The sequence below is a fragment of the Marmota marmota genome, unplaced genomic scaffold, assembly GCF_001458135.2.
Source record: "Marmota marmota marmota unplaced genomic scaffold, marMar, whole genome shotgun sequence".
Lineage (NCBI taxonomy): Eukaryota > Metazoa > Chordata > Mammalia > Rodentia > Sciuridae > Marmota > Marmota marmota.
Genome location: NW_025999982.1, coordinates 30,942,470 through 30,970,238, shown reverse-complemented (window position 1 = coordinate 30,970,238; position 27,769 = coordinate 30,942,470). Strand labels below are relative to the sequence as shown.

The following is a 27,769-nucleotide window of genomic DNA, read 5'->3' as shown; positions in this document are numbered from 1 at the left end:
AGGTCATTTCCAGAGTTCACACTAAGCGCAGCCTTGATATTTCCCTGCAGGGGTGAGCATTCTCTCCCTGCAGTCCAGGCTTACTACCAGGTGGCTACACTGGCTTCTGGGTGCTAAAAATTGATTGCATCTTATCTGGTCCTTTCCTTCATGAGATTGTTTCTCTTACCTGGACACCATCAGATGCAGGGATGTAACTTGCCCTTTTAAATGTGTCTGTAACATTTCTGAGGATTTCCACAGACATCAGAAGATCTCCTGCATAAAAATTTTTCCTCTGAGTTAAATCCAACAGTGTCTTCGTTACCTGGGACATTCCATCACCTGCCAGAGTTCGCTGCCCCTTAGCCAGATGCTCTTTAATCTGTGATAGTCAAAAGAACACAATCAACATCAGAATCTTCATTACTGTTTCTCTACAAATATTCATTAAATAGCTATATTAAAAATTCACTGATCAAGTTTAAAATAACTTTGCAATATTTGGAAAGATACAAAAACCTTAAATTGTGTGTATCCCACATTCTGATAAGCATCCAGCATGAAAAAAAAAAAAAGAGTATATACTTCTTGTCAAACCTAATAGATTTCCCATTTCTAGTTAAAAAATGCAATTTAATACCATTGGGAAAAATATGTATAAATTTAGGTTTTTGATTAGAGAAAAAAGTTAAACAATATACTTGCATGCATTAAACATGAGAGATTGTTTAGGGAGGTGTGATCAGAGATGGAGATTATAAATGCTTCAAAATTACCAGTTTTTGTGACCAATTTTAATAACTTTTGTCTTAAACACATTTTTATGTAGTAGCAAAGAGTTGTTGCAACACAATTTTAGCTTAAGAAAATGTCTCTAAATTTTAGAGGTTTACTATGACATGATTGAAAGTTAGATTGCTTTAATTTTATTTTTATTTTTTTAAAAAAACAACAACAGGGGGAAAAAAGAATAAGAAACTCTCATCTGGGTTCTCAGCAGTAGAAGGAACCATTAAGATGCAAAGCTTCAATTACTTTGATGGCTAGAAAAATGGCTGTCAATTCTCATGTTTGCCTATCTTACAGCTCAAGAAAAGAATCTTGTAGCACATAAGATTGAAAAGGTAAGAAAGGTGAAAGAAATAACAAGGATCTGTTATACTTGTTAAATAAAGGTTAACCTTTATCTCACATTGCTAACTTTTTTTTATGAAATTAGCTTAAAAATCATGAAATAAGCAAGAATGAACACATCAGAGAAATACTAAAAAAAAAAAAAGGTTAAAGTATAATACGTGTCATCATAACTATGTTTCAGTTTCTCATTAAGACACATGCCAACAAGTCATGGTAATCAATCTACACTAAATAAAAAGGTAGAAATTTCCTAAGAGTTACATTTTTAAAAAGTATTATCTTGATACTTTGGGGTTTTTTAATTAACCTTGAAAATTCCCTAATAATATTTCAGTAAAATGAAAATCTTCATAGACCAGCATGGTGGTGCACATCTGTAATCCAAGAAGCTTAGGAGGCTGCGGCAGGAGGATCGAAAGTTCAAAACCAGCCTCAGCAACTTAGTAAGGCCCTAAGCAACTTAGTGAGCTCCGGTCTCAAAATAAAATATAAAACCAGCTGTGGATGTGGCTCAGTGGTTAACTGCCTCAATCCCCAGTACAAAAAAAAAAAAAAAAAAAAAAAANATGTGGTTCAGTAGATACTCTGTGGTTTGGAAGAAAATTCAGAAGAGAAATGAAGTCAACAGGGTCTAACTTGTAAAGTGTCATAAATTCAGTCTTCAGTTTTGCACTGGTGGTGTAAATCACAGCTGTGATGCTCAGAGCAGCAGAGGACTTAAACTGTTCCCCATGACTGCCAAGGTAAATAATGCCTGACTGCCTCAAATCAGCCTTTATTATTTTGTCAACCTACACTCATGCCTGTGAGAGATCTAACTTGTACAGATTTAATGTACGCTCCCCTCACACAAAAGCATCACAATATTGATTTGATGCTTGAAGAACAAAACACTGAGACATGTTTTCTGTTTGCAGTAAGAATAGTTATAGAAGGCACTGAATGGATCAACTCATCAGAGATAGGAAGCCAGTTTCTCATCTGGGTCAGCATCAAATCCAGCACAAATCAGTAATAAATCAGCGTCATTGCCGACTGACAGCTGCATAGCAGGCTTATGTGGTATAAGTTGTTCTCAATCCAGCTCTTAGCAAACAGGTGCTCAGATCCCAATACCAGCTCTCACAATTGTCACTAATTAGCATCCTTTTTGGCATTGTTAGTGAAAAGTACCCAGGAAAAATTCCTTGTAGTATTTTTACACACTAGAGCAAACTATTCATAGCATTCATCCAGGGTATAAAGAATGTTTGGATATGACAATTTCCAGCTAGAAGATATTCAGTTGAAAGACAGTTAGTTTCCAGTTTTCGATCTTTCTTCCACAATACAAACATACTGCAGAAAGTTCTTACCTCCTGCCTATGCTTTTATTTCCTTTTTCTAGAATGACAAATCCAAGTTTACCTGCTAGATTTTTTTTTCTGGATTATGAAAAAGTTGGGTACAGATACCGTTTCTCTATTTCAACCCATATTCTATCTGCTTTCCATCTCTCCTCCTTTATGTTTGTCTGTATATTTTAACTCTCTGGTTATCTCCATGATTTTCTTAATCCTATCCAAACTCTTCTTCATTTCTCTCTCTCTCTCTCTCTCTCTCTCTCTCTCTCTCTCTCTCTCTCTCTCTCTCTAAAACAGGCCTGATTTTATATATTTTCTTTAATACCAACTTCTCATATTCTTACTTCATCTACTGTCTTCCCACTCATTCTCTTCAAAAGGCACCTAAAACCTAGCAGTCCACACTACTCACCACTTCCCAAAGAAACCCCATGGATCTTGTCTTTGCTCCCTGACTCATTCTCTTCTATAATTTTAAACATTGTCCCCAAATCCTCTTGTTCAACTATTATCTTTCCTTCTCCTTCATGAATTCTATTCAGATAACTGGCACTTTATCAACTCTATTTTCAAGCCTTATAGAAGTAATCTTGCTGTGTATGACTTCTATTGTTATATTGCTGGTGTTCTTATTCATTCTACTAAACCATAAACTCCTAAAGGGCCTGTCTTTTCATATTCATCTTTGGTTTAATGTAATCTCTAGCACATTGTCTACCACATGCATGAACAGGTTCAAAGTGTTTTCTAAATGAACTGAAACTGAAGATTTTTTTTTCTTTCTCCAATTGCAATACTCAACTGTTGACAGGGCAAAAACAACAATTTATGATCATCCAAAATAAAGACATATGCAATAACTACAAAAGTTTTACGTGATGTAATTGACTTTTCAAAGATATCCAATTACTATGAGTAGGCATTTTGAAAATTCTAAACATCAACATTTATAGTTGTATAATTTCTACCTTCAAAAAATAACAATACAAGTGATACACATTTACTGAGTGCCTGTTATATGACAAGTGTGGTATCAAGTATTTTACATGAGATATGTGATTTGGGTTTTGACATGATCCTCACATGTACTACAGTTATCTAAGGATCTACAGATGAAGAGACTTATTTAGGTTAGCTCCAGCCCCAGGACTGTGTAGAGACAAACAGTGGTTGTATTAACAGTTGAGCTAAGGCAGTCTGATTCCAGAGCCCATCTGCCTCTCCATTCCATGCTTAATTCAGGTTTAATAAAATTTTTGTTAGAAATTATTAAAGTGCTTAAATATTTAAAAATTATTATAAATTATACTTATTTTAAGAGATATTAAATATTTTTCATAATAAGAAAAAAATATGTAAGAAACAAGTGTCTTGAATAACCGGATTATTGAGGTATTGTCAAGTATCTGAGCAGCAGTCATTATTTTGGAATATAATGTATAATGTTCCCAAAACTACTTACCAATATCTATTTAAAGAGTATAAAAACCTTCGTAGGCAGTTTTATTCAAGAGGAATAAAATTCACTAAGGATATATTGAATTTCCCTTGAGTGATATTTAAATTTTTTTCTTAATTTTAGGAATTTAAAAATTTCCTAATTAGGTTGGAAAGGCTTTTATAAATTTAGTATTTCCTTAAAAAATTATAACTATCAGTGATTAATCCTACTTATATTCAAATACTCTCTGAGTATTTTTGCTCTAAAGGACAATCTTAAAAGTTTCTTTGTCATTCACATTTAATGCTGTTGACAAGATCAACGGTGAAAGGGGAAGAATGAAATCTAAAAATAGATGCTTTTTATACTTCTGGATTAATCCTCCTTGTTCTTTATATAGAGATAAGTGGCAAGGGTCACGGCTTAAAGAGTAGGTGTGTTTCTGAAATAACCTTATTCTTTCATTTTATGCCTCCCACTGCCAGCCACACTTGCCTCCATTGTGTAAATCCTAAAAAAAGGTTTATCATAGTTGCTTTGTGCAAATGACACACTTTAAACATCATATATTTATATATTATTTTCAACAGCAACTCCTACAGTCCATCTGTAAGGTATATTAAAGGTTCTCACAGTTTGAGTGGCTTCAATTAACAGATAATTATACATGGAGATTCTTTTTGTAAAGCAATAATCTAAATATATATTTTGATTCAGTTCATAATTCTGTCATTTTCTGAGACCAAAGTCATTCATTTGATAATGGCATTAAATTACTTACATATCTAACTTGAGTCTCCAGGAAAGACAGAGATTATCCTGTATGAGGAATAAGATACACCCTTAGATCTAGTATGAACATTTCTTAATTTTTCCCTGTATTTGATATAAAGAACTTGCTTCACCTTAGAGTTGTCCTAGGGCTAGGAGTTACGTTTAAAAAGACAATTCTTTTTCTTTTTCTTTTCTTTTCTTTTTTTCTTTAGAGAGAGACAGAGAGAGAGAGAGGGAGAGAGAGAGAGAATTTTAATATTTTTTTTTTTAGTTTTCGATGGACACAACATCTTTATTTGTATGTGGTGCTGAGGATCGAACCCAGGCCGCACGCATGCCAGGCGAGCAGGCTACCCCTTGAGCCACATCCCCAGCCCTAAAAAGACAATTCTTGTCTATAGATAATATGATAAGGCAGATTTACCCCTATATTGTCCTGCATAAAGCATTTATGTATCAGTTATAGCCCAGGCTAATGGTTTGAATAGGATTTGTCCTAAGAGGCTTTATATATCCCACTTTCTTCTCCCAAGAACCTCTAAAGTGAGAGGAAGAATGGCATGAATTTGAGAATCACAAGTTACTGTTATGACAATAATTAGTCATGAAGAAAACTGAGTAGGCATACACTATTCAGGTTTCCCTGTGAAACCCTGAAATTTCCAAAGTAAAAATGAGCACAGTAAATTCATGTAACCAGTGGAATATAGGAATAGCTTTAATTTAGTAGTTTTGGGCTAAAATAGGACAAAAGTACAATTCCTGAGGAAAGGACATATGTAGGTAAGATTGTTTTTCTGAACACCTAACAAAACCAGATGTTCTCATAAATATTTCCATTCATGGAATTTTCATGAATACAAACAACAATAAGTGTTGGTGAGGATGTGGGGGAAAATGCACACTCATACATTGCTGGTGGGACTACAAATTGGTGCAACCAATCCGTAAAGCAGTATAAAGTTTACTTAGAAAACTTGGAATGGAACCACCATGTGACCCAGCTCTACCACTCTTCAGTCTACACCCTAAAGACTTAAAAAGAGCATACTACAGTGACTCAGCCACTTCAATGTTTATAGCAGCCCAATTCACAATAGCTAAACTGTGGAAGCAACCTAAATGCCCTTCAATAGATGAATGGATAAAGAAACTGTGGTACGTATACACAATGGAATATTACTCAGCATTAAAAGAGAATAAAATTATGGCCTTTTCAGGTAAATGGATGGAGTTGGAGAATATCAACCTAAGCGAAATAAGTCAATCTCAAAAACCCAAAGGCTGAATGTTTTCTTTGACGAGTGGATAGTAATCCATATTGGGGGGTGGGGCATGGAATAAGTGGAGGAACTTTGGATGGGGCAAAGGAGAGGGGGAAAGGGGAAGACAAGACAATGGAATGAGACAGACAACATTACCCTAGGTACATATATGATTGCACAAATGGTGTGGCTACTTCATTCACAACCAGAGAAGTGAACATTTCTGCTCCATTTGTGTACAATGAACCGAAGAACTTTCTACTGTCACTTATAATTGATTACAACAAATAAGTAAGTAAATAAATATTTCCATTAATGGGATAGAACTAGAACATGCCCCATGAGCTCAAAGCAATAGAGTTGTCCCATACTGGAACCCAAAATGTCAAGAATCTCCCCAATGGGAGGCAGAGCACCAACTGACTCAGTTTTTCTCTAAGTTTTCTAAATTCTATTTCCATTACTAGAGTGTTTTAGGGTCTAGGGATAGAGCATTAAACAGCAAGAATCTAAATAGAAGTTATGCTGCAATGACAAATAGCTCCAAAATCTTAACACCTGAAACAGGAGAGGTTTATTTCTTATGTTACATATGGAGCCCATCATCTTCTGGAAGCCTCGCTCTATCACAGTCATTCAAAGACTTGAGGTGATGAAGGATAAATGATCATGCATTGGTAATGATATCCTCAGACTAGACATGACAAAGATCACGTCTATGCAAAACCAAATGACCAGAATCAGCCACATAAGTATACCTAACTTCAATGGAGTGAAGAAGTACAATTCCCTCAGGAGAGGAAGATAAAATATCATCTATGATTCTGGTATGTCTTATTATAGTATGGAGTTGACCATTAATCATTTCATTTCTTTGTCCTCTCTAATTCCAGTGCATTCATCAACCAAAAGTGCAACCCTAGATAAAACCCACCATGGTGATTTTAAAGCTTAATCTGCAAATGAATCACAAAGGGTAATATTCAAAATGCAGATTCTGATCAGGTAGATCTGGGATAGGGACAGAGATTATACTTTTCTAATAAGTGCTCAGGTAGGTACTACTGATACTTTTGGTCTTCAAAATAATTTTTTTTCTTTAATTTTTCTGAATAGCAAGAATGCCCTCTTTGCCCCCTGCCCAAGTAGTTCAACTTTCCTGGATAAAAATTATAACGAGACTAACTAGGTAGACTCTAAATTCTTCTCTTCAAATCTCAGATTGTACCCAATGCAACTTGATAATACTATTATATTTTTCTAATAGGCTTATTTTCAACATCCTGCAAATTACTATTTCAAATCTTTTCTTCTTTCCTAAAAAGACACCTGTCTCCTCTAAATCTTCACTCTTACCTAATGATCCTGCCTCGTACTTAATGGCAAAAAAGAAGTCTGCCAGATGAAAAACCCATAATCTTTCCCAGACAAATCTCGCTAAGCTGATCCTCTGTATTCATCTTCCCCATCGTTTTTTCCCTCTGGTTATAATGTAGCAAGTATCTCTTCTCCTATCAAAGACTTTATTTTTTCACTTCTGTTATAGATTATGGCTCCTTTTTCATCCTTTCATTATCTTTAATTTTCTTGTTTTTCTTCTAAATTTTTACCATTTATTTTTTTTTAACTGGATCATTTCTTTTAACATGCAAGACTGTTCTAATATTTCCCATTTAAAACAAACAAAAAATAAAACCCCAAGAACAAACACAAAAACCTCTTTGGACCTTGCATCTTCTTTTAATTACTATCCATTCTTTGGCTCTCATTCATCATCAAAACCTAGAAATAAACCGCTATGAAGTCTTCCATCACTTTCTCATCTTTTCCTCTTCATATTGATGACTTATAAAATTGTTTCTGGCCCGGGCTTGGAATCTAAGCTTCTGACTTTCATATCCAATTACACTCTCCCTACTTCATAAAAACCTTCTTTAACCCCCAATTATACCTACCCCAAATTATTCCTTGTGGTTCTGCCTTCTTCACCTTAGAAAGTGGCATTACAATACTCCAAAAGTGATCACTAAACTTTAATAATGTTAACCACCACATCTCATGGATTACTGCAGCAGGTTTCACAGCTTCTATTCCTGCCCTACAGCCCAGTCTCCACAGAACAGCCATAGGACCCTCTTTAATTAGATTGCATCACATCACTTCTCTGCTCTCAATAGCTCCCTATTGTACTTAGAATAAACTCCAGACTCCTAGTAAGAGCCTTGAGGCACAGCATGATGTTTTCCATACTTAGTTCTCTAACTTCATCTCAGGACATTCTCTTGCTTACCACCTCTGCTCAGTGATCTACTTTCACTTCCTTAAAGACCTCAAAATCTCTCCAAATGTTATTTCTTCTACATGGTTTGTATTCTCATCCACTGATAAACTTGGCCTCTCCACTATTTACATGTCCAGTTCATCTCATATTTTAGGTCAGAGTTTAAAATATAATTTTCTTGTAAAGACTCCACCATTTTATTAAAATCTAGGTTTCCAACATTTTCCCCTATTTTGTCACCCTGTGAATTAATTCCTGTATATCACAATTTGTGACTATTTTATCTCTTGCCCTGCCAACTTTATTTTGTATTTGTTGAGAGTTCAAGTTGTAACTCCAAGTTCTTGCACTGTGCTTGGTACAGTTAAATCTCAGTGAACATTTGTAGAATGAATAAATGGATAGATGAATAGATGGATTAAAAAATATGGAATAACAATACACTTTCCTTGGTAATTTTTTCTTTGGTATTAGCCTAACTGTAATTCTCTGCACAAGTATATTATATCAAATCATCTTATGAATTAAGTTCCAATTCAATAAATTTCAATGCCTATAACTGACTCTAACATTTCTTCTCCAAGGCACAGTAATTCTATACTCTGATAATAGGTTAAATATCTCTTGGGATTTTCTAAATCTAATCAGAAATACTTTCTGAGGTAGAAAAGGAAAAAAAAATCTGTATAACTAGTAGAGTTATTTAATTTATACATCTATAATTGCATTTCTTAAATTCTCTAGGAAATACAATCATGTGACTAAAGATTTTTTTTTCTTGTTTGTAATATAGTTGACATTTACTAGTTTGGTAGATTGTCTAATTCATGTAAAAACCAATGCTTTTGCTTCCTCAAATAGAAAAAACCCACATACATTACAAAAAAAACAAAAACAAAAAACCAAAAAAAAAAAAAACAACCTTTTAAGGGCACCCAGGAGGACTAATACAGTGAAAATGATATGAACTAAATTTACACAAAGTAGAGATATTCTCTTATGTAAGTCAAAAATTTCATGTCTAAAATGGCACTGTATTGTCAATCATATCTGTTTACATTTTTACTCTTGTCCAGAGAATATCTGAGAAGAGTCCCTTACAATTATGTTTTATGAAGTCTGCACCCAACTACAATAACATTTAATCACAGGACCATTTGTCCATATTTTTCATAAATCTATCAATTAAGAAAAAAACAAAACAAAACAAAAACACTTTTCTCTCCTCAACTTAGGAACTTTTGTTAAAGCTGGACAAAACCTGAGGACAAGTGTGGCCCAGTTAGAGAACTTCTGGGGCAGCAAGAGAAACTGCAGTTCTTTGTTCGCTTGAGCTGGAAAAATCTATTGGAAATTTGAGAGGCTTTAATCCTGCTAGCTCTTATGTAGGAAGCTGAAAAGTTAGGAGGAAGACTTTTAAAATGCAGAAGTATAATTTTCTCCTTCTTTGCTAGTCTTTGGAAACAAAGACTGAGGGGAAGAATGCAAATTTAAGCCCCAGCAGGTCTTCCTCTGAGGACATTTGGTGGATTTGAATTTGTTGTGGCAGATAACTGGATCCGGATCTAGGCATTTCTGAAGAATAGAGCTGAGTTTTCCAGTTTCTCAAGGCTAACAGGGTGGGTACCCTCAGGCTTTCCATCCTTTCTTAGGAAAGAGACTTTAAGACATTGTTTGCTATGGTTTGGTTAAGTGTCCTCCACAGGCCTGTGTCTTAAAGGCTTCTTCCCTAGTTTACAGTGTTCTAGGAGCTGGTGGAACATCTAAGAGGTTAGGCATAGTGGTAGGATATTAGGTCACTGGGGATGTGGCCTGGAAGGTGATATTGGTACCCCCAATTCCTTCATCTCTTTCACTTCCCACAGTCACAGTTGAGATGAGCACATTCCTCCTCCCTGCTCTCTCACAATGATGAACAGCCTCATCACAGATCCCGAAGCAGTGGTTCAACCAACCATGGACTGAAACTGTAAGCCAAAATAATCTTTTCCTCTTTTTAAGTTTATCAACTCTGGTATTTTGTCATAGTAACTGATAGCTTATTAACACACAGACTTCTTGAAACTTCAAAATAATCCTGTCCAAAATCAATCCTTGAATGAACTGAAGTTTCAATCCCTCCAAGTATCTGAATAACTAAGGAAAGGGGATGGTTTCTGGTAGCCATTAACATGATCTACTTTTGTTTTATACAGTGTCTGACATTCAGTAAAAAAATTACTAGATGTGCAATCAGGAGAGAAAATATTATGAACACTGAAAATGGTTAAAATGCTGAAGAAAATAGATGGAATGGGGGATAAAATAGACTTTTCCAGGCCTTGAGGGAAAATTTCGAAGGAACTACAATCTTTAAAGAAAAACAAAACAAATAAACAACAAAAAACTTATATTTTAGACCAGAAGCCAATGAAATACTGTCTAAAGGCCAACTTCAGTTCATTGCCTGGTTTTTATATAAAGTTTTACAAAAACACAGTCATTCCCATTTATTTATTTATTGTTTATAGCTGTTCTCATGCTACAAAGCAGAATCCATTGTCTTGACAAACACCATATGTCATGAAAAGTCTCCAATATTTACTATGTTATCCTTACAGAAAAATAATTGACAGCCCTTTCCTAAACCAATAATATATGAAGTTAAAAAAAATTAAAACAATTTTTCAGATATAATAGAAAATACATTAGGAATTTTTGAAATGTGCTATAGACTTTTACATGTGGTCTGAATAAACTTAAGAGGATTCTGCTCATTATAAAAAAACAAGGCACGTTCTTCAACTTTCCTGGGCATTACTGAGCTTGGCAATCATTTAAGTTCTAGAAGAAAGGATTTGAAGGTTGGCAACATCAATATAAAGGGAATTGAATAGTCTATCTTGAGTTGTTGAAACAAGGGTCTCCATATTCATTCCTAAGAGGTCTGTGTAAGTAGAAATAACATACATATAGATACATGTTTTAGCCACACCACATCCCCAAAAAAACAGAACAGGTAACTCCTATTTCTCAGGCTCCCGATCTCCAATTGATTAGTGACTACTTCAAAATTAAAACTATATTCTACTTCTCCAAATCAGCTGGACCTTAGCAGTCATTTCTCTGTGCTCATTAAAGAAACAATAAGACTTACACTCTTTTTATCTTAATATTTGTTGTAAGAAAAATTGCCAAGGCTATTATTTTTATTCCCCTATGAAAGTTTCAATAATAAAGTATATTACCCTCTTTCAGGCAACTTGCTGAACATTTTTGCAATGAGCTGGTGGCTAAAAAAGTATAACATGTGAGGAGTTTTGTATCATTGAATAAAAATTCCACTGGGATATAGCAAATATAAAAGAAAAATAAATCAAATCTATTCTGTTCTCTCACTGTCTCTCTGTCTCAGTATCTTTGTTGGTCTCCTGTCTCTGTATTTCAATCCCTCTCTATCTTTATCTCATTATTTCTCAAAAACCACCAATAAAAGGAGTAATGAAGTCCTTAAACCAAGATTCCAGCTCTTTGATATCTCTTACCATGAAGTCAAACTTTCAAAAACTAGATGAATTATCACTCTGACTTTTGTGTTTGCTCATTTAGTGAAGATTTGAAAAACCGAAACAGAGACCTTAAGAAACATCTCAAAGGAGAACATTTATACTTAGCTCTTCCAATTTCTGTATGGATGAGTTTCTATTAGTGCAATGTCTTTAGCCTTTCTCAATTCCCCATCACTCATATTTTGTCAGTTTTATACAGCCTCTCTCTCCAGATGCATGTCTGTGCATATGTGTGTAGGAAAGAGAGAAAGAGGAAAAGAGAGAGTTTTTTGTCTAGGTGCACCAATGACAAAGTTGGTCTGCTTAACTGAGGGGCACCCTGGCCTATTTAGACACAGCATTCCATCATTTCTCATGATAATTTTATAAGCAATAAGAAATGGTATTCTTACAAGCAATAATAAGTGTTGGCAAGGATGTGTGGTACATTCATACATTGCTGGTGGGACTGCAAATTGGTGCAACCAATATGGAAAGCAGTATGGAGATTCCTCATAAAACTTGGAATGGAACCACCACCTGACCCTTGATTTATATCCAAAGGACTTAAAATCAGCATATTACAGTGACATAGCCAAATCAAAGTTTATAGCAGCTCAATTCACAATAGCCAAACTATGGAACCAACCTAGATGTCCTTCAACAGATGAATAGATTAAAAAAAAATGTGGTACATATACACAATAGAATATTACTCAGCCTTAAAGAAGAATAAAGTTATGGCATTTGTAAGTAAATGGATGGAACTAGAGAATGTCATACTAAGTGAAATAAGCCAATCCCAAAGGCCGAATGTTCTCTCTGATAAGTGGATGCTGATTCATAATGGGGGGTAGGTAGGGAAGAATGAAGAAAATGTGGATTGTGCACACAGAAGTGAGGGGAGGGGAGAGAGTGTGGGGGTGGGAAAGCTTCCGCAAGAGGGACATTATTACAATATACATGTATGATTACACTACTGATGTGACTCTGCACAGAGTACAGCCAAAGGAAGGAGAAGTTGTGCTCCATTTGTGTACAATGTGTCAAAATGCATTCTACTGTCATGTACAACTAATTAGAACAAATTAAAAAAAAAAGAAGTGATTTGTGATCTTTACATTACTGATATCAGTGGTTCAACAAGACATCTTCTCTTAAGCATTTGAGAATTATTCTCCTGCTATTAAGTTGACTCTCATTAAAGCATGTTTTACTTGTGAAAAAAAATGATATTCTTCATTTGTCTGAATCCTGTGACTATTTCTCAATAGGTTAAAAATTATTTTACCTCATTTAGTATATTATTTAAAAAATTCCCAGTATCAAAAGACACATTAATATGTAGAAAATATGAAATGTCCAATAATGCTACTTAACATTTAGTATGTTGTTCCTATATTTCTAATTTTACTAAAGAGTGTGCACATGTTTGTGCCTTATCTTTTCTTAAAAGCAATACTTGGAGCATAGTGTTTAACTTTGTATCTTATAAGGTTTCCAAACAAACTTCACAGGTGATAGCTTACAGAAACTGTTCTGTAATAACTAAATAATTTCATAAGGTGTTATTATCAATCACTCCACATTTCTAGATATTTTTTCAGCTACAGAAATTGCACATGGAGGATAACATTTATAAATTCATGAACAATACTTCTGGTGTATCATGTTCTTAGTGTTTCTAGTTCCAGTATCATACCACTAAGAAAAGTAGCAAAATCATTCACGTAGCCACAGAATATCTAGTCTGTACTTAACATTGTGCTAGGCAATAAAACAATAAAGACAAAACATGGTTCTTACCCTCAAATAACTCAAACTACATGTTTAAGATTGCTGACTTTATATTTTTAAAAATGTTTTTAATAGCACATTGTAATTACAGATTTTATAACTGTGTATATGTATATATATTATATTCTATGTGAAAGAGTTGGTAACAGGTCTATTTATTTTAAATAATTACCTTTAGTAGATTATTTTTTAAAAGTAATTTTAATAATTTATTGAGCTTTATGATCATAGAAATTTTTTAAAAAGTAAAATTCTTCAAGGATTAAATGTTGAACTGATAAGGAGAAAATATAGTCTGCAAAGTAATTTTGGATTTGTAGGAGTCTCAACTGTTCTATATCACAAGCATTATCCAGCTATGCCAGTCAGACACAACATAGCTTAAAGAAGCAAGAAGAGTAGGTGTATGGAAGGAAGCTGACCTCATTTCCATCTCAAGTGTACTCTGTAGGATATGGATAGTGAGGCTAATGTGTGAGGTAAACATCTTTGAAGACACAGATTGATCCTATATTCCTATGAACATGTAAAGCAGATCATCATCCTTAGGCAAACACTAGATTTGTTAATGTATGCATGTATAAGTGTGTGAGCATTCATACATGTGTAGGTAAACATAATTCATGTATAAAATATATATAACATCTACACTTTCCCTCATCCTCCTTATCTATCTTTTTATATTAATTTATCTATATTTTTCTACACGCATAGCTCAAGTCCACAATATGTGAAACTCTAAAATATTATTCTTATTGAAATGGCTACTTAAATGCAAACGAATTTTCTATACATAAAGTTATCAATATCTTATAGTTACTCAGCTCTTACAAACAAACAATAAATGTATAGTATCTCATCTGTTTTTCCCCTATATTTCCAGAGATACTAAAATGAAGGAAGGACTTCCATTCTGTAAATAGCAAACTAAGACTTGAGTGAGACCGTTTGACTTTTTCTGAGAACATGTAATCAGAAAATGTGGCTTCCAGCCCCAGAGTTTAGGGCAGATGATTAAAAAAAAAAGAAAAAGAAAAAGAAAAAAGACTCAGGAGTTGAATGGCCACCACAAAAGAGATTGGACATTGGATCAATTGTGTCTGGTGTGTAACTTTCACTCTTTACCTCTCTTAGGTGGATTCCCTCTAGGTATATCTTTAGTTTCTTTTTATGCATATTGAGGCAATAATACCACACATGTTGAAGCTTCTTAAGAAGATTGGAGTTAATTAATAAAATTCCCAGCAGGTGGTTTGTAGGAGATGAACACATAGATGCTTTGTGTTCTAAAAATAATACACCTGATTTTATACCTATGCCAACAAGGCCATATGTACATTGGCTGTTATTTATCAACTGAATTGTTTTTATAAGATAAGTAACTTGAAATCTTATTTCTTTTACTTCACAGACTGAAGGCTCTTCATTATCATGAGCTACATTCACAGAATGCAAATTCATTTCCATATTTCGGTACAGAACATTGGATTCAGAAAAATAAAACTTTTCTGCAAAAATGTGATATTTTTCTTATTCTTGCAAATTTCTAAGAATTGGCTTATATTTACTTAATTCTTGAAATTGTTCCATCTACCATCATGACTAAGAAAAAACTGAATGTAGATATAATTAGACTAAAATAAACAAATGCTAATGTCTAAAATGCAGGGAAAATAAAATCCATTAAAATTAAACTCATAAAAATATTTTGCTCATATATAATTCTGATACAGAATAACATGAGTTATTGATAGCTATTATTAAATGAGGATTTATTATCTATCTATCTAAATATATATATATATATATATATATATATATATATATACCCACACAACAAATAAATTTTTAAAAATATGAAATTTAAATACTGTTCAATACCTTTGTATACCATATCAGTAATTAAATTGATGAGTTTTTGGCTATATAGGAAATACATAAATTTATTTGTATTATATGTTTTTTATAAGTATATGTAAGCATATACTTATAGTGGAAATAAGGCTTTAGGTAGCCAAATAATAACTTTCTAATATACATATATGTATCTATAATGAGAGATATAAGGATCTATGTAGTTATCAACTCAATTTTTGTTTTCATACATAAATATATTACTCAGCATATAATTTCTAGATTTTTTAAAATTTGTTTTATTTTTCTGATAAATAGATAAATGCTGATTCCATCAATTGATAAGGGTGGTTTTTGTATAAGCTTCTTCTCCATCCACAAGCAAGATATCCTTCAGGGTTTTTTTTTTTAAGAATATGTGTTGACAGTCAGAACATTAAAACACACACACACACACACACACACACACACACAAGCACAGCAAAACATAAAGGCTCTTAAAAGAAACATCATCCCTACCAAAGTTCAACTTTCCATTTGGCTTTTAATGGTATTTTATTCTGTATCCCACAATGTGTACCATTCCAATGGATAGAGGTCTTCCTAACTGTCAGGATGAAATGGCAATAGTGTCTAAAATGAGAATGACTTGCCCTTATGAAATACCAAGCAAAATTTAATTGTTCTCAAAATATCCATGTATCACATTCTGTATAGTTTAAAGATGTGTGGGTAACAGGCTCTACACTTTGAAAACTTGAGCCCCACAATTTTTGTCTAGTAATTAAATTCCTCTGGTGCAACAACATTGTCATTTTGTTTTTACATCTTAATTTCAAACTGCAGTAAGAAATTTGACATCTCAGTGACACAGCTTTGTTATTTCCCAATCACTGAGAAGTTAAAGAATTTTAAAATTGTATGATGCTTTGAAATAGATCTTATATAGAATTTAACACAGACTTGAATTACTCATTATATATAGTTTAATTCTTACACATAAAACTGGAAAGCAACTTTGCTTAGGCCTTTTCCCTTTAGACAAGGAATTCTTTCATTTAAATAGCAGGATCCATACAAACCCAAGCCTGAGGAATAAAACAATTTAGCCCTAACTTACAAAAAAATTAGCTTTCTATCACATCCCTTTTTCCATTAGACATTTTTTTCAGAGACTTTACTGATTCGATTGTACAGCAGAAGGTTAAATTCTCACACAATGATCATTAGCAAAAAATAAACAGAGCAAGTACTAAAGCTGGCTTTGCACCTACTGAATGCTGCAAGTGTCTGTACTCATTTGATATGCATCTTGCAAAGCTCGGCTGTTCCCAGAAGGCCACTCCATGAAGACTGAGAGAGCAGCGTCTGCTAGTGGTGCCTGTGTGTCACAAAGAACAGAGAGAAGCTTTATAACAGGATGCTTGAAGGCATCGTATAATTGGGAGACTGGCTGAAAATTGGGCTTACGCTATTTTTTGCTTTAAAAAACATGCATTTGAAATTGTTATTTGGGTTATTTTTTTAATGCCTGTGAGTCACACTGAGAAACCACTGCACCAGCAATATTTTGGGGGCCTCTTTTTTGGGCTCCTTTCAGGAAGCACTTTACTAAAATTGTTTCATTAATTGCTTATTGGACAGACTTATTTATGGATACAAGACAAAAGCATGACTTCATAAGCAAGCACAGCATGCTGTTGTTGGATAGCAATCTTCATTTGGATTTGGGCGGGTCATCTTACTGTACCTGTGGCATTCAGTGGGCATTGATTGAATGCCAAATCGCCTGCTGGAGTCCTTTTCCACACCATCGACATCAGATAATCCTCTGGGCATATTTCATAAGGTGCTGCAATTTAAAACAGAGGGCCTTGAATGTCAGCAGTGTTTATTTTTTTAAATATTGGCAATAAACAATCCTCAAATGCATCTCTCTCACTGTGCACCTCTTTCATGTTCTTTAAAGTAGATTGCTTCCTGAAATGTTAGAGACATAAACAAAAAATCACCAGGTTTTATTTCACTATCTACAAACTCTTCATGCTTCCTTTGAAATTTCTTACTGTGTAGGCTTCTATGAAAAAGTCACTTGGGTTTATCTCCAAATTGAACACATTCAAGAATGAAAAAAAAAAATCTTTCCAATTTTTTATAATATTTTAGGATGTTATACAATAAAGTGATTTACAATATACCAAAAGCCATATTAGAATTATTAATAAGTGTTAAGAATCAATTAACATAAAGTTCAAAAATGTTTTTATTTCTTCATCCAAGAACAAAAAATACCAGTTGTGCTTTTATAAGAATAAATCAATTTGATTTTTTAATTATGTTTGAAATTTCAAATAATTATAGAATAAGAAAGTTAAAAGGAATTTTAAGAACAGATCTATAACAAATATATTATAATGGAAAAACACCCAAATCATGAAATGATGATTTATAGTATTTGTATAAATACCTTGATAAATGAGGACCTAAGAAACAATAAGTAGGGCCGGGGACATAGCTTAGTGGCAGAGTGCTTGCCCAGAATGTGCAATGCCCTGGGTTCAATTCCCAGCACCACAACTACTGTAATAACCACTATCACTATTACTACTAAAGTCCCTAAGTAAATATAAGCATGCGACTTCCTGGGAGAAATGTCTTTCTTTGGAAATAGTGTCTTATTTAATCCATGACAATAAAAATTCTACTGATCCAATTGTACTTCAGAATTTGTGAATTCTGTAATTTAACTTATAACTATTAGTAGGTGAAAAAATGCAATTGGATGCATTAAGTATTGAAATTGCAGTTTTTTGTAATGACCTAAGACAGGCTGAATGATTTAAACAAGCGAGCATATTAAAGTTGAAAGTATCATCAAAGGTCACCTATTTCTTTTCCTTCATAGATGAGAATGCCAAAGCCAAAATGAGACTCACCCAAGGTGAGGGAGCTGGTGGAGGTTATCAGCAGGGCCGAACCCCAAAATTTCAATTCTTCAATAGCCTTCCTTTTGACTTTCCAAGTGTTTTCCTTGTTACCTTGAATTGTTCAAGAAAGTATTCTTCCCCTGATTTACTCTGAGTTCTGATAAAAACACACTGGTGACTTGACTCCAACACATGGAAGCTTTGCTTGGCAGATAGATTAGTAGGCAATCTATGTCAGCCCCAGTTTGTTTCATAAGCTGTCTTCTCCTCACTAGTGATGCCCATCAGGCCTACCACACTCACCTCAGTCTTTACTCACTGAACCTTCCCTGGAGCACCTCTGACTTTTTCTTTCTCAAAAATACTTTCCTCAGGTCCTTAGAAAATCATTCTCTCTTAGGCCTCCACCAAATACCCAGGCCATTTTCTTGTGTACATTTTCCTTTCTTAGTCTCCTTCCTTGTATCCTTTGCAGAATGATTCATACTTCCCTTTTCCCTTAAGTTAAATGCTTTACTTAGATAATTTCCATCATTAATAATATTAATCCTTTTAACATTCATTGAGTCTTTTACAGTCTTTCATACCCAGACTCAATCTTCCCCAACTACCTATGATCTAGAGATGACTATTAGTCTTATTTACCCATGTGAAAAAACAGAAGCACAGAAGGAGAATTGAAATTTTTCCTTTTCAAATTTGAAACATTATTTTTATCACATATTAAATCCAGACAAGAATATCAGTGCAGTTGGGGCGCACTGAATAGGGAGGAGTGGCTTGGTGAGGGTGCCTGGTTCTCACTCCCTTTGGGAGTTAACCATGCCTTCCTGGTCTCTTCCATGCATCCAAGGCTGCTATTCTGACACTATTAAAGGACACTTCTTGGGATCAAAGAAAATTTTCATTAAGGCTGGACTGGGATAGTGGTTATGGGTAGAAGTAGAGTCATCAGAAATCAAAACTAAAAAGCAGCAAAATGTATCACACACACACATACATAATTTAGCTCAAGTAAGGATAAAGGAAGCCTCCATAAAGGATTCTCTTCCACAGTTATCTCAGGAAACAGGAGAGAAATAAATTAAGGAATATAGCAGCCATCACCAGCCAAGCATCCATAACCAGACACTCCCACAAGCAGGCTGGGGGACACTTCACTGGCTGCTCCATCTGTCCCCCACAGCATGGAGAGCATATGCTCCTATTCTGGACTCTGCTGCCCAACCAGTCTCCTCCCAGCTGGAGGTGTCTCCTAAGAGGACAGGTGACAGTATCAGGAAGAAAAGGCAAAACCCAGAGGTGTGGCAGTGGTGAGGGAAGTCACTGCCATGGAAATAGATGGTGCTTATATTAATGTCACTGAAGGGGAGGAAAGCTGGGAAAAGAGGAAAAGTTAGTAAAATGTCAGAGTAGCAGTAAGATTGCAATCAGTTGACTTTTAACTCAAACTTTTGCTTGTGTTATACTGTCGTCATTCTTCTAACTCCAGCTATGAATTGGAGACAACTATGTGTTTCTTTGGTTTGAATGTCTTTGTTGGGTTTTAGATTGGCAGAGACAACTGGTAAATGGCATTTTTAGTTGAATATTCCACAGAAAACTCAAAGGCAATCTGTCCACACTTCAATTCTCACCATTTTCCCCCACACTGCTGCTTATTTTCGCTCCCTGTATTTCCTAACTCTGCCAGTAATATGCCAAACATGTCCCTGTAACTAAAAACATCAGATGCATCTTCTACTCATCCTTCTCCTCTTAATCTTCCACAATTCTACTTCCACCATTCACCCAGGCATCCATCCTATCCTGTGTGAATTAGGGAACAAGTTCATTGGTAAATTCATGCATTTACTAACCTGTGCTGGGCCCTGCTATAGAGAGAACCAGCGATACATTAGAAAAACAGTCTCTGCCTGTGGTTCTCTCAGGCAAAGGGAGAAAACAGAGGTAAAACACACACACACACACACACACACACACACAATTACTTTTTGTAACTATGCAATATAATTGTAATTCAATACAATTGTGATAAATACTTCAAACATTAACTATAGGGTGCTGTTTCCATCTAAAATCTGAGACTCTTCCTGGAAGAAGTGACACTTGAGACTGGCAGTGTGAGACACAGTCAGTGCTCTCGGCATAGGGTACATTACATGAAAGTACCTTGCAGCAGGGTAGGGCTTGAGGCATTCAGACTGAAGTGACTGGAAGGAAAAGAATGAGGAGAACTGTGATGTCATGCTCTGCAGAGACAGGCTCAGATAAATTTTTAATTTTAAGAAGATTGGTTTGCCTTGTTTAGGCAGACTAGATGGGCTAGATCATAGAGGAGGTTAATGCAGGACCACAGTTATCCTTTAGGAAGAATGAGTAGACTAAAGATGGAAAAAATAGGTGGATACAAGATAAGTTTGGCCTGTCTGCTAAATGATGTGGGTAATGAAGGCAACAAAGAGGTCCAGGATGGTGCCTGCTTCCTGAGCTAATGGAATGGGTGTCAAGTGATGCAATTCCCCAGTACCTTTCCCCTTAAACCAATTTTTATGCCTTGTAACAGTAATCTCTAAAATGAAGATTAACTTTGCCCCTTGCTGTCATGGGTCCCTTGTCCTCATAGAGTAAAGTTAACTGTGCCTGTGTAATCAAAGACCCTTCTAGTACACCTGAACCTGGGATGCCTCCTGCTCACTCACATGTACATCTGTCACAAAGAATGATTGGTTATTTCCTAAATATTTCACACTAATTCATTCTTCTTTCTCTGTGCAAATGCTGTGTGTTCTGCTTAAAATGCTTTCTCCTCCCATTTTTGAAAGTATAATTCCAATTTATCTTTAATACACAACCTACATGATGGATTTTGCAAAATGATGGAAATCTATTTTCACTGTTAAACCTAGTAGCCACTAGCCAAATATCGTTCAGTTGCTAAAATGCGCTCAGTGGGGCTGAGGACAGAATTTAAAATTTCATTTAACTTTAATTAATGTAAATTACATTTAAATGGTTACTACTTTGGACATTGCTATAATAGATGATAACTATTTCTGTAAATTCATTCAAAAACTCTTATGGAATATTTTAAAATGGAAAACTAGAATAAGTATTAAAGTTCACAAAATACATCCTGAATAGTTTATAACATAATCAAATTCTATATAAAATGACTAGTCTATTTTTACTGACATGACAGTTTTTATCTATTATTACAGTTATACTTGATTACTATTTGTTCCCTCTATGCATCTCTATTCTCTTTGTTATCCTCATCATCATCTTTTGATTTATAATCTTTTACTTCCACAAAACTTGCACTGTCTTTCTAGTGTTCAATGCTTTCAAACTCAAATTTTCTTCAGTTCTACTGATGAAATCTGAAATACATTTCATAAAACCTGTTGCTACAGCTTCTAGTATTTCCTGATTTAGTCTTGATATAAACCAATGAAAAAGTAATCTGTACACTGAACTTCTTCATTTCCCTGGAGTGGACTCAGAAAGCTTTCACACTTTATGTTCTGGCAAAAGGCATTCATTCCCTCTCTGTGCCCCTCCTCCCTGTCTACTGTGGTCAGAATATCTGGTCATTGTAGATGTTAGCCACTAGATGGCAGTGGTGGGCCAACAGGGTGAATGTTTACTGGGCCTGCAGCTCAAACTGATGAGGTTCAAAATCAAGGTTGCAGCAGTAATAACAATCTGCTGGGAAATATGGGTCACTGCTTGATTTTTTAAAGGGCATACTACTTGGGGAAAGATGAAATGTCGTTTTTTCATGTAAGGAAATATGTTTAATGCTTAAACTGGCCTGTTACAAGGTCCTGCAATCTGGTTCCCTTTGGCTGTGTTCCTTCCCTCTGCCCTCTCACTACCTCCTCAGTCACACTGGCCTCCTGGCTGGCTCCTTCTCCAATACTCTGGTTGAGCTGGTGCCTCAGAATGTGTCCACCTGTTCTTTCCACCCAGCATATCCCTCCTCCTTGTCCTTAAATATCTCCATGGCTCATATATTCACCACATTTTATCTTAACTCAAATCTCACATTTTCAGTGATTTGCTGACCCACCCTTCCACACTTCTGTCCCTTCCTTTGCTCTGTTGTTCTCCAAAGTATGTGTCTGTCACCTTGTTATATCTACATTTTTTTTTATAGGTTATTCATTTGTTGGTCTCCTCTGGCTAGACAATCTATTTTTCAACTATGCTGATTCTAAAGATCACAGAGAAATAAGATGATTCTGCACAATACTGAGGGTGTGTGTGTGTGTGTGTGTGTGTGTGTGGAAAATGGTCAGGCCCAAGTCATCCCAATTAAAAGTAGAAAGAGACAGAGATTAGCTATTATAATCACACTAAAAGTTAAAGAGATTTCTAGGGTATCAGATATTGGAAAATTTGACCTTGGAGGGTTATATCTAATTTGTAAGAGCCAATGTGCCCCTTTTTAGGACCCTCTGATGTGACCTACATTATGCCAACTCTAGGTATGAAAGAAGCTGCATAAGCACTAGTTCTCTTGGGTCCATTCACACTACTCAATTACTAAATTATTGACTATCTGTTTGATCTACCTATAATCAAACAAAGCCAACCAAACCAATAATTTTCTCAGTCTAGGGAGGCTGACAAACTTTATGTTTTGCTCTACTATAAATTCACAAAGCCTCAGCTGCACTGTGCTTCTTGAAGACAGAAACCCAGTACACAAATGATAAAAAAGGGGAATCATCAATTTAAAAGTTGCAAATTGGTCCAGGATTTACAACTTTTCAGTACTGATGTCAAATCCCACAACTGCTTTAAATATTTGATCAAAGGTGATTTTGGCATTCTTTGAAGATTATATCTTAAAAAATTAGTAAAGAAAACAAGTCTGTTTATGCACATACTAGAAGCAAAAGAGCCTAGACACTAAAATAAGAATTTATTTTCTTCTATCTTATGTTCATACATCTCGAGTAGTGGGGATCTTCCTGGGTTCTTCAGTGCCACTTATAGAATTTGAGACTAAGAGACCTGGGACAATCTAAATAATGTACAAAGGGAGGGGGAAAAGAATCACAGGAAATGGCAATAGGAAGTAGATGGATTCCAAATCTGTTTAGGAAGTAGACTGTACTCAACTTCATGACTGATGGGTGCAAGAGGGAAGGAAGATGGAGAAATAAGAGGACTCCAGGAGGGACATCCAGTGTGCTTCATCTTGAGCTATAGTATGTAAAGCAGAGATGGCTTGGGAGAGATGCTGAAAATAGTTTTGCATTTGTAATATTTGAGCACATTTAGATACTATCCAAAACCCAGTTGCTATATGGAACCAAAGCTCAAGAGAAAAACATAAGCTAGAGATAGAGATTTGTGTTAATTTTTGTGTGTGTGCTTAATGTTACTTATGTGTATTTTGTAAATTAGAAAATAGATAACTAGCTTAGGCCTCTCTCTGTGCTCAAAATAAAAACATATTATCATGCAGCAATATGAAGGACTCCTTATTTTTATGCCTTAGCAAAATGGAAGAGCAACTCTGTGCATCAGCTGAAACATCCCACTGTTTGCTATCACTAGCACAAAGATACAAAAACTCATTTGTAAGATACAACTGTACTTGAAGTCACAAGCATGTAGTTAGCATGCTCCCTTAAAATAAGGTAGCAATTACCTAGTGATTAGCTGTTAATCTGTCTATTCAAACTGATTTTCTGTCTCTTAAAAATAGCAGAAATTATACAGGGTTTAAATCAATTTGATGTGGAGAATTAGTTTTCACCTCATATGCTAGAATTTCAGCATTAAAGAGAAATTGATTCAAAAGTATAGAGTTGGCATGCAGAAAAAAAATAAAAGGAAAACATGCACTACTCGTGACCCCACGTTTCAATTTTTACTTGCTGGCAAACATGAATTATTATGTTTTGTGAATTCTCAGGTTGGGGGATGCAGATAATGAGATAGATCCCGTCTCTGTGCTCACATGGTTTACAGCTCTAAATTCAAAGGTGGAACCTACTCAGGTGAAGAATTCATGCTGCTGTCAAGGCCTGAGAGAATAAAGAGTATTTATGAAGTGTTTCATAACACTGTGCCTCACAAAAGAAAAGGTTTTAGCTATCTCAAGCATACAATTGTATCAGCAATCTGTATGTTTCACTAGGAATTATTCTTCTAAGTGAATTTCGTATTTTAATTTATCAAATTCTCATAGTAATCTCCCTTGGTGAATAGAATATATTTTAAACATGAGGAAACCAAGGTAGAGAGAACTATGTAGCCTAAGGTTACAGCTGGAAGGTGATGGCTTGCAGACACAAACAAGACCCATTTTTAGAGTAGACATTGTCCCTAAGCATAGGGGTACTTTTGTTGTTGTTGATCTATGATAAATAAGTTATTCATATATTTTACAAAAAATTGTTTTTAAGTCTTGAAGACAGAAACAACAAACTTTAATTTTATCAGCAAACTGTGTGTTACAGATTGCCTGTGTGAGTGCTGGTCTAGATCATATTTTATGTACACACTCCCAAGCAAATTCTGTATTTTATCATTTAATCCTATATTTCAGCTTAGTAGATAAGATCACTCTAGTTTCAAGCTGTTAACTAATTTAATTAAACAATGGCTAACTTCAATTTTGAAGAATAACTAAATAATTCTTTACCAAGTTTTTATTAGACTTTTTAACATTGAAGTGCATTCCATATTTTGCTGGAAAATTTTACTTGCCTTTTTATATTATTTTAGGAAAAGCTGAGGATAAGAGTCCTTTTTAGCTTTCTCTAATCTTAGCACATGTAGAAAGTGATGACTTGGAGGCACACTGGCATGAGTGGCAAGGCTACTTGAGACTTGAGCCACCTGGCCACAGCCTCCTGTCAGGCCAGCTGCACTGAGGTCTTTAGGATCATTATTTGGACACACGGAGGGCCAATCCCAGCAAGGCTGGTTACGGGGTGGGACTGCCTCAAGGAGCTCTGACCTAAAAGGGTTAGTGGAGCTAAGATATGGGGAAACTGAATTACTTGTTATAGAAGTTTTGACATTTTTCCTGCCTCCAGCATTTCCTTCATTCATTTCTAAGGAAAGAAGTATCATATTACAAATTATAACCGCAAAAAAATAGTTTAAATAAATTTCAGTTTATTATTAAAAATAATGTTAGTAAGCACTGACCCCAAAAGGGAGTTGTATTAATCAATTTCAGTAATTTTAAAGATTAACTTTAATTCCTTTATTTTAAAAATAATGATTAAATAGTGCCTAAAATTTGTGTTTATTTTTATTACAAATTACTGGAGATAGAAGAAAGAAACAAAAAAAAATGTATAAGTATTTCTCTACTTTTTGACTTGAGAATGCTCAGCATGTTGCCAAATATTTCTGTATTGGACAAAGTAGGGTAATATAAGATTACAACAAATTGCCTTTTAAGTTTCTACCATGACAGAAGCCCTGGGCTTCTGTCAAAGTCTCATCTGATGAGCAATCTGTAAGACAAATTATGATAATAAAAGTCTCCATAGAAACAGGTTTGAAAAGGGACATAAATTACTATTTGATATAGATATTGATTCTTTTAGACCTCAGTGGTTTCTCCTTAATTCTGCCTACAAAATTCAGTTGATTTTTTTTTTCCCAGAACTGTTGAGTGGACTATATTATAAAACCCATGCTTTTGTGGGAGGATAGGACACTATTTTAAATATTTATTAAACAACAGGTGGTCTCTCTCACATAGGGTTATCTTCAAGTTCTAATTAATTTCCATGCTTTTTAGAAGTGACATGGTAAAAACAAATAGAACATTTAAGAAGAAAGAATTCAATTTCTAGTGCCACCTACTGTTAAACACTGAACCTAGTGTTTAGTTTTAGGTGACTGATGTGAACTTTAAAGTGTGACATTATTTGTTATGTCCAAAAATATTCAGTGAAAATACTTGCTTTAACCTTATGAAGAACTCAACCTATAATAGCATAATTCCCTGTAAAATATACAGATACCATCTGACATCAGAAAAATCAGAAATTCCAATGGAATAGGAGCTTTTAAAAGCACTATTTGTGATGAACTAATAGTAGTTTAAAAAGAAAAAGGCAAAGCAGATGTCATCTTGTATGTAATTTTAACATAGAGTAGCTTTTTTTCTCTTTCAATAAGAAAATGCAAATTTTATACTCACATATCTGGATTTCTAATAGTGATTACATTTAGCCTTAAAATGGAGTACTACACCGGCGTTTTGAAGGGTCTAATTTACCAAACATATTAAACTTATCTCTACCAAAGACAAAATAATTGTACTGGAAGTGATTTATCTACCACCCCACTAACTGGGACCTGGGGAGAAAATAAGTCAATGTGAGCTAAGATTCTGTCTTCTTCCCTGACACCTTGCTCACACTCACTTATATGTGTATACAGTAGCTAATAGCCTTGGGGAATAAGAGGCAGCAAAAATATACTCCTGCTCAGGAAGAGAGAGGTGTTGGGGATAAGAAGATCGGTGTCCTGGCATTGCACAGTTTTTATCAAACCTGTTCAAATAATACTTAAGTTGTTTTTCCTGCTTCTTCATGGAACAGGAAAAATGAGGACTGGAGAACTGAAAGTTGGATAAGGACTAAACCATCTTTACCCACACAACTAATTAACTGTCCTACTTTTCTTTATAGGACTGCTGTGAAGAGATCTTATTTTGGTTGAAATGAGTTAGCTGGAAAAACTTAAAATGGATTGTTTGTATTTTCATTATCAACAGATTACATAAAAAATCCCTCATCATTTCTGAAGAAGCATGAATAAAATAGAACTTTGCAATCTTGTTGAGTAAGAATGAATAAAATAGAAGCATGAGTAAAATAGAACTTTGCAATCTCTAACCAAGAGAGGTGAGATGGAGGATTGCATTTCATTTCTCTGTTAGTTTTCACATTATTATTATTATTATTACTACTACTACTATTTTTTTTACTATAACAGATCATTGCACCCCAAAGGATGATAAGCAGACCAGCATCCTCAAAAATACTTGACATTTTATTAAAAATGCAAATTCTCAAATTCACCCAGACCTGCTGAATCAGAGTCTGTGGAAGTCCATCTTAGGAGTCTGCGTTTCAACAACTTTTCAGGGTGATGTTTAAGTATACTAAAGTTCAAAAAGCGTAGCTTTGGAAAATGAGAGTGGGCAATAAAAGAAAAACAAGGGGGCATAAAGTGAGCGAGTTTTGTGATTCCTCCTACTGAAGTTCAAAGAAAATTATTCAGAAATTAAATGAAGTTTCTTTTGGTATTTGGAGGAGAAATTGTACTGTTGCAAAGCAACTTTACAGAGATAAGGAATGGTCAATCCCAGAATGACATTTCTACAAAGTGGGGGATTGGGTGTGTTGGGGGAGATTACATACATTATATTACAGGATGCCAAATTCT

General features: G+C 34.7%; 1 protein-coding gene across 3 annotated transcripts in view; it reads right to left on the bottom strand.

The window, feature by feature from the left end:
• Positions 1 to 27,769, bottom strand: part of Adgrb3 (adhesion G protein-coupled receptor B3) — a 673,514-nt gene that overhangs the window by 347,573 nt on the left and 298,172 nt on the right. For all 3 annotated transcript variants that reach the window (XM_015487894.2, XM_015487895.2, XM_048805610.1), the window contains 3 exons: positions 17,152 to 17,253; positions 16,676 to 16,782; positions 170 to 364 (listed from right to left, as the gene is read on the bottom strand). In XM_015487894.2, coding sequence (XP_015343380.1) covers positions 170 to 364; positions 16,676 to 16,782; positions 17,152 to 17,253 — 404 coding nt within the window. The remainder of the gene's footprint in view (positions 1 to 169; positions 365 to 16,675; positions 16,783 to 17,151; positions 17,254 to 27,769) is intronic.